The sequence below is a fragment of the Quercus robur genome, chromosome 12, assembly GCF_932294415.1.
Source record: "Quercus robur chromosome 12, dhQueRobu3.1, whole genome shotgun sequence".
NCBI classification, from domain to species: domain Eukaryota; kingdom Viridiplantae; phylum Streptophyta; class Magnoliopsida; order Fagales; family Fagaceae; genus Quercus; species Quercus robur.
The window spans coordinates 34,790,113-34,798,573 of record NC_065545.1 but is presented as its reverse complement, the minus strand read 5'-3'; the positions used below and the strand labels follow the sequence as shown (position 1 = coordinate 34,798,573).

The window sequence follows — 8,461 nt, the reverse complement described above, 5'->3', positions numbered from 1 at the left end:
ATTTTCAAATAAGCATATACTCCGGTTTTTTGACTTAATAATTTTTTTTTAATTTATGAAAAGTGTAGAATATTTTGAGGGTCAACTAAGGGTAATTTTGGGCTTTTAAAAAATGGTTCCCACATGTACCTATAATTATTTGCCACGTGTTCATATTTTTTTAAACAAAATAATTTTAATCCAAGTCAGATATCACATTAGCACTTCATCAAGTCACATAAGACATAAGTTAACGAAAACAGATTGAGGGACGAAAATCAATACGTTTAGAAAAGTTTTAGAAAAATTTAGAGACAAAAATAGAACTTTTGAAATTTTAGGAACGAAAAACGAACTTTTGTAATAATTTAGGGTCGAAATGATATTTTACTTAAAAAAAATCTAAAAAATGGAAAAAGCAAGTCAACCAACATGGAGGGGTATGCTATCTTCTTCTCAAAAATGGAAAACAAAAAAGGAAGGGGTAGACTCGTGATATAGCAGTAAAGCAAGGGGCATTGGCATCAGTCGAAAACCGGTGTCCGTGTGCTCTGAATAAAAAAAGAAAAAACTTTCAAAGTATTAATAATTTTTAATAAATCCCAGTCCCAACAGTGTACGAACAGAAACAGATTCCATTGAAATTGAAAATCCCACAATTTCCCTGGAATTCTGTCTCACTTTCCCAATAAAGCAAAACTAGCAAAAACTCTGAATTGCTCGCTCGCTCCCAATCCAAATCCGATCTCATTGTCAGACTCAGGTAAAACATTTTCCCTCCAATTCTCATTTCTTTCCCTCCGATCCACCTTTCCCTTCCACCGCTCCTCATATCTTTATATACTAAACTCACTCACTCTTAAACCATGTTTGTTTCCCGAGAATTTAACCTTTTTTTTTTTTTTTCCCCAAAAAAGAAACTGTAGCTTTCTTCTTAAATTGGCGTGCCAGATATTTAGTTGGAACTTCCACTCTTTTCTCTTCTACAATTTCGTTGCTTTCTCAGCAGCCAAACACATCTTTAGGGTTTCTCTTAATTCTGTAACTTTTTGTTGTTGTTGTTGTTGTTGTTGTTTGGTTTTATAGGGTGTTTGGATTGGTGTTGAAGATGATGAGCTTGTGAGTGTGTAAATATTATATACATATGTATGCAAAAATTGGGTGTTGAGGGAGTGGCAATTTGGTAAAAAAATGCGGTTGTTCCCGTTGAGCTCTAGCTCGAGCTCAAGCAGGGAAAAGGATGAGAGCGATGAAACCAAAAACCAGGCGTTGTTGTACCTCAATGTCTATGATCTCACTCCCATTAACAACTACCTTTACTGGTTCGGCCTCGGGATCTTCCATTCTGGTATCGAAGGTATATGAATTTCCAACCCATTGCATTGTGTTGCTTAGCTTCTTACTTATTTGAAGTCTAGGGCTGTAAATGAATTAAGCTTATTATGAACAGCTCAAGCTCGGCTTGAGAAAAAGGCTTGCTTAGCCCAATTTTAGGATCAGCTATTAATCGAGCCAAGCTCATACGTTATAATGTGTTCGTGAACAAGCTGGTGAGCATGATGATCGATTTAACCGTATATAATAGTAACATGATGATCGATTTAACTGTTATAATAATATTATATTTTCATATGTATACTTGTCTAAAAATATACTTATATAGACTTGAGATTGAATTGTGTAAATTTGTAAATAGGTTCATATGATATCAAATTACTATTTGTAGTTTGTTGATAATATAAACAATCTATAGTAAAAATTCATAGATTTTGGAAGGGTAACAAAATTTTTGTCAAGTTTTGACTATATTTGGGAAGTTAATCAAGTAGCTTGTAAACAAGCTCAAACTTGTTCAACAAGGAAATGAACCAAGCTTGAATATGTAATCTTGTTTGGTAATAAGCTCGAGTTCGGCTCGTGTTCAAAATAAAACCAAATGAACAAGCCTGAACTTTTAATACTTGGCTTGTTTATAGCCTTAGTTATTTCAAACTTCAATGCTGCAAAAATTGCAAATAGATAATTATGGGATTGTATGACAAGGTCACAATGTTATTGCCATTACGTTTCCTTGTCTTATGCTGTAATAGTTATGAATATGCTATAAAAAGCTGTATTCTGCAAAATGATTGCACTAGAAATAGAAACAACTGCTTCAAATGGTGAGTGGAAGATATTGCGCTTTATAATTGGTTTACTTTGGATAAATCTTGAAGCTTCATGTTTGCATTGCTATGCACAACTTTTGCCAGCTATGATTAAAAGTATGTGTTAGGACTAATGTAGAATGGCTGTTCTAGGCATTTCCCCAGAAGTGTGATTATAAAAAATCTAGCAAATAGGATGTTGTCTATTGTTTCTTGTTTTCATTCCTAAATTTGTTTTAGCTTATTATATTCTATTAAGTTAGTCTTTTGGTGGATTCATGGGTAATTTAAGGTTATTTTTTAATGTAAAATGTAAATGTACTAGGCTAAATCTTGTCCTAGCTTAAGGTTATTGGCTAGCATTATTAAGTTTATTTTTGATCTCTGCCTGAGCTGAATGAAGTTGTTCTGCTCTATTGATTGCTGTTACTCTCGGACCAACAACTTTAACCAATTTTACTAAGTCAAGTGCATGCTTTGGAACCTTCTTGTAGAAAATAGAGAATGGTGAGAATCCAATAGAACTTTGGACAACACTATAGGGGACTTCATGTTACATTGAAAAAAAAAAAAAAAAAAAACTAATGTTGGGATAGGAGAGGGGCAGATAGGTAAATTTCCATCTAAGCCCCTCTTTCTCCCCCCATTTTCTCCACCCCGATTTTGGGGAGACAAAAGAACACCTCAAAATGGTGGGCCCAGCCAGGCCCCACCAAACACTCACTTGACTGTGGCACTTAACTCCTCACTTCTCAATACAGGACTTCCCTAACCCCAACAAACACCAACATCATCTCCAACAACTTCCCTTCTTGCATGTTTTTGATTTGCTGTTCCTCCACACAAGATCTTTTTTCTTATTTCATTTCCAATGAAGAGCGATAATGACCGACTCAATAATATGACAATCATGATTGTCGCTCCTCAAAAGGATTGTGAGAATCCAATTTCCAATCCCCATGTCCTCACTTCAATGACAATGGTAGGGTTTCTCCTCTCTTCTCCAAGTTCTCATTGTTCTTGTCAGTTTGATTTTAATTTTCTCCATTTGAATCAATTGGTTAGTGCCTTAGTTCATGGTGCTCTGTATTTTGGGAATTTGATTTGTACTGCTATGCTCTCCTAGTTTCCTATGTTTGGTCTTTATTTTTGGGTGATGGAGTAGGTGAATTTTCTGTTATTATTATTACAAATTTTTGTGCTTGGAGATAGTATTATATCTTGTTCTTGTGGAAAAGAGAGAAATGAATGTGGTTTTTTGAAAATTTGCATATACCAGCGGGGTGGGTAGGGCAGGCCACAACAGGGTGGGATGGGTTTTTAAAAATCCCTGCATGCCAGGGTGCCAGGGATAGAAAACCCTGTTGCCACTTGATGTGGGATAGGGCATGGGGCCTTTTGAGTGGGGTTAGGCGGGGAATGGGATCACCCAAAAAACCTGCCCATTGCCATCCCTGGCTGAAAGGGCTTGTACTCCCTTGATCTTCATCAATATGCTAGTTATACTTGCCCTCATTGTTCGCTGTACTAGATTGCTGAACAGCTATGATACCACTTAATGCAAAACAGAAACGCAACAGGCTCTTGTTCTACCTTAATGAACCTCTTTAATATTCAAGAATTAGAAATCTATAATCAAACAAAAATTTTAGAATCAGAGAAATATTGTATTCCACTATGATAAAACTAGTTTGAGAACTCTTCTTGACAGCTTTTCTTTAAAAAAAAAAATATAAGTAAAAATAATATAATATTCCAACTAATTCACTGAAAGACTAATATTAATGAAATTAAATATTTTTAAAAAAAGAACTAAATCTAGGCATGAAAGTAAGGGTCAATGGAATGAACATTATGACTGCATGCCGTTTGCGTAGATTTTTTATGATCATACTTTTCGACAAATTCCAAGGAAACTTGTTCTACGTCACTTATTGGTTGCATCTGGCTAGACACACGATTCATGTCTATATAGATATTAAATGAAAAATTCAAGATTGATAAACTCAAATCTGCGACAACAAAAGTGAGTTTAGATTATATGCGTCCTCTAGTTTAAATTTTTTGAAAATTTGCATGAATTACTGTTGTTAAGCATCAACCCATTTGATTTGAGTCTAACTGGTGCAATTTTTTTTCAGTGGTTCTTTAGTGGATAATTAGGTCAACAAACTTACTTGTACCATGCGCTAATTCTTTTTTTGGGGATATTATAGGCACATATGCATACGTGGTCTTTCATTCTACCAAAATACTTAGTTAAACTGGTTATGCTTGGGCTTATTTCATTGTTGGATCTTTTCCTGACAAATGTCATGCACTAAATAGCTGTAGTAGTTATAATATAAATGACCTCTTTTCCAGGAAAGTGTATATTCCTGCTTCAATTGATCAATTCTCTCCCATTTGTGACTTACAGGCAGGTATCTTATAAGATCACTCATGTATGAGGGGTTTTTGATCTTAGGATATTATCAAATGATATTGTATATGGGTAGTTGTTGAGGATTCTAGGTGTGAAGCTTTTGTATTTTCAATTCTATGGTGTGCCAACCATAAAAAGTTGTCTCTGAAATTTGATGGACAGTGCATGGTTTGGAGTATGGCTTTGGAGCACATGAGTACTCTTCCAGTGGGGTGTTTGAGGTGGAACCAAAAAGTTGCCCTGGCTTCATCTTCAGACGGTCAGTGTTGTTGGGCAGCACTGATATGTCTCGTTCAGAGTTCCGGTCATTCATGGAGCACCTTTCTGCAAAATATCACGGGGACACCTATCATTTGATTGCCAAGAACTGCAACCACTTCACAGATGAAGTTTCTCTGCAGCTAACCGGAAAGTCTATACCAGGATGGGTTAATCGGCTTGCCCGATTAGGTAAGAGATCTCTCTGCCTATGTATTTACATTACTGAGAATCTACCTTGAAGTTCAACATAGCTTCTAGACTATGCGTATGAACATAGTTCCACATTTACCTGGTCATATGATTAAACACCTGATCAATCACTATTTTTCCATTATGTCATACTTTATTATTTCTATATTATCAGCTACATCAGATCTCTCCAGGGTCCATATATTTTTGGCAGTTTCACACCTTTGGGTAGATTGGTTATATAGGGTTTTCAAAGGGTGTGAACAGAAGAGCTGCTTACAATTATTGGTACTGCAAATGGATATTTTGGCCAACATATGACTGGCTTTTCCTTAATCTGATTGTATATCTGGTTGAAGTTTCAGGTTCTTTCTGCAATTGTCTTCTGCCTGAAAGCATCCAAGTTACAGCAGTGAGACATCTTCCCGATCATCCAGTATATTCTGGTAAGTCTATTTAGACAACCATTTTTGCAAGACTAATTACCTCAGATGCTTGAAAGTATTTTCTTCTTGAAAGAATATTACTGTCATTGGGTATCCAAAAATACAAAATCTGGTATAACAGAGTCACTGTGTGTAATTGAATAACCATATATTTCTATATGTTATGTGTTCATTTTGTCGAAAAATGGAAATGAAAGGTAGATGTTCTTTTTAATCTTTTATGTTTTTTTAACGTGTAAAATATGAGGTGAAAAGGTTAGTTAAATCATTGATATTCCCCAAGATTGCATGCTTAATTAGCATTGGTTGAACTTTATCAAGTTACTAAAAGATAGTTAAGTTATGGATCAATAATTCATAAAGATGAAGATATTGAAGAATATGTGAACCCTAGGATAAGAGAAAGGTGGATGAAGTGGAGAAGTGCATCAAGAGTATTGTTTGATCATAGAATATCTATAAATTTAAAGAAAATTTTATAAGACTTCTATAAGACTAGCTATGATCTATGGTACTAAATATTGGGCTGTTAAGCACAATGTATTTATAAAATAAGTGTAGTTCAAATGAGAATTTTAAGATGGATAAGTGTAGAAGGAAAGATATGATTAGAAATGAGGAAATTAAAGATTGGGGCGACCCCTGTTGATGAAAAGATGAGGGAGAGTCGCTTGAAATGGTTAGATCATGTTCAGAGGAGAGCAATTATTGCACCAATGAGAAAGAGTGAGTTGTTCAAGTTGAGAGAATTAAAAAAGGTAGGAAGACCAAGAATAATATTAATAGTAGTAGTAAAAAATGGTATGTCAATGCATGAAGTACTAAAAAGTATGACTTTGAATAGAATAGAATAGAATGGCAAAATAGAATAAATGTGACCTAGTCTAAGTCGCCAACTAGATCCATAGTTGATCCAAAACATATGGGTAAGGCTTGGGTGTTGTTTCTTTAAATTTTGAACTCTGGATTGTTAGGATATCCAGTGAAAATGATTTTTTAGGCTCTTAGAAGTTAGAAGCTGGAACCATCCAATCCCTGCAGTTGCATCTATAATTAGTTATCTGGAGTCCCCGTCTAAGAAGTTCTAGGAATGTCTTGACAGTGACTGCTTAATTGTTCAGCAGAAAGCACTAAATTCAGAGATTTGATTTTCCTATTACATGTGTTAGTGTTGAGGTCTCTCTCTCTCTGTTGATCAAAAATATTATGTCAATACAGATGATGATGGGTCAGAATCGGTTGTATCATCTGCATCAGTAGAGAGTGAAGGGGAGCAAAATCATCATCTCCTGACCACACCAAATGGCGAAGTGGCTTTTCTTAAGGAAAAACCAGTGAGGCTAGCAAGGGAGCTCATGTGATTCTTTCCTCCAATTCCAGTTCCAATTCTTTTGTCTCTTGGGTCTGTCTGTTGGTTGTTCTAGTAATGTATGAGCTCAGGTGTATCAGTGAACATGTCTCAAGTAAATTTTTCTAAAATTTTAATATATGTTTCCTGGTACAATATTGATGCCAAAAAGTTGTATGTGGCCAGTATTGTTTTGAAATGTATGATTATGCTTCAGATATTCCTATAACTGCATTAGAAGTTTGCTTATTAGCATGTTAGTAATTCTTAAATGTAAGGGCTCTTGTATTTGCTATTAAACTCAAAAGAAATACTCTCAAATTTAATGATGAGTATTGCAGATCCCAGAAATTTGTTATTAAGGATTTTGTTTATTTTTTTCTTTTCCTTTATTTTTACATTGAAATACAGAGAAAATTACCTATTGTTATTGTGTACGAATTTGCAGGACGAAGTTTTAAATTTTTTGCTGAGAATATTTGGTATGTGACTGAAATATTTTACAAAGTAGTATTTTTTTTTGCCAACTTTTTATTTATTTATTTCTCTCTCTTTACCACATTTCTTTGATTCTAGAGTCTTATGATCACAGAAAAATGTTTGTAAAACTGCGTTCTCTTTTTTTTTTTTTTTTTGGATAAGCTTCAATATAAACTGCGTTCTCTTAACTTCAAGACAAGACGTGGGTTCCAGTTAGGAAAATGTTAACTATATATGCGCTTATACTTCAAAAAAATTAGTCAAGTTACGATCAAATTTTGTTGGAATTGTCCATTCGATGACATCCAGGCTGTGGGCTAACTGGACTTGGCAGACATGCTGTGAACTTGGAGACACCACCCATACATGGGACTAAAGAGTAAAGACACCTTACCACAACACAATCTAGTTCACATAATCCGAACTATCACAATTCATGTGTTGTGTTACACCCAATGTGGGACTCAAGTCACTCAACACACGAATGCACAATGCCCATTTATGGAACTCATTCAACATAATTTGGGGTATCATAAGTTAACTAAATTGGTAAAATTTCTAGCATTTTCTTATTTATGGAAACTATTCCACATAATTTGGGGTATCATAAGTCAACTAAATTGGTAAAATCTCTAGTGCATCAGGCAGGTATGGGTGTATGGCCTGGCATATAGGAATTGATTACTCGAATATGTAGTCAGCCCACCTCTTTTGTCATGATCTTTTGCTCATAGTTCAGTTCACTCGTCCATCCCACATGGTGTCGCCACTCCCGTAGTGGGTTATGGCCAAGAAGCTCCACCTGCAAGGTTGTACTGCTTTGGATCACCCTCTGATAAGTAGTGCCAATAGCTTCACTTGAGTCCTTGTCATGAAGCCCTCATCAGGATTTCAATCTTCAAAGATATGGAAGACCATAGATGCATTGGTTTGGTTTGGTTAGGTTATAAGAGAGTTGGTTCTGCCTAAACCTCTGGAGGACTAGTAGATTAAAGGGCCCAAATTCCTGAAGTGGGTATTAATGAATAGTGCTTGGATTTTTAGAGTTAGACTCTCCTCCCATCTTCTCCTTCTTTTTATTTTTTATTTTTATTTATTTATATTTTTAATCCGAATAAAGGTCATGTAGTAGATATAAAAAATAAAAGTCTAATTTTTTGTTGTTGTTGTGAGAATACATTCAATA

At 35.0% G+C, this 8,461-nt stretch overlaps 1 protein-coding gene across 2 annotated transcripts; it reads left to right on the top strand.

The window, feature by feature from the left end:
* The first annotated feature begins 521 nt into the window (after window positions 1-521).
* On the top strand, window positions 522-7,157 carry LOC126708684 (deSI-like protein At4g17486). Of its 2 annotated transcripts, none has more exons than XM_050408547.1 (5): window positions 522-742; window positions 1,066-1,336; window positions 4,714-5,001; window positions 5,367-5,447; window positions 6,666-7,157. In XM_050408547.1, exons 2-5 carry the CDS (start codon window positions 1,171-1,173, stop codon window positions 6,806-6,808), a joined length of 678 nt encoding a protein of 225 aa, XP_050264504.1. In that variant the 5' UTR covers window positions 522-742; window positions 1,066-1,170; the 3' UTR covers window positions 6,809-7,157. The 2 variants fall into 2 exon arrangements, with proteins under 2 accessions (XP_050264504.1, XP_050264503.1); XM_050408546.1 differs by having other exon boundaries at window positions 5,361-5,447.
* The last annotated feature ends 1,304 nt before the right edge of the window (window positions 7,158-8,461 follow it).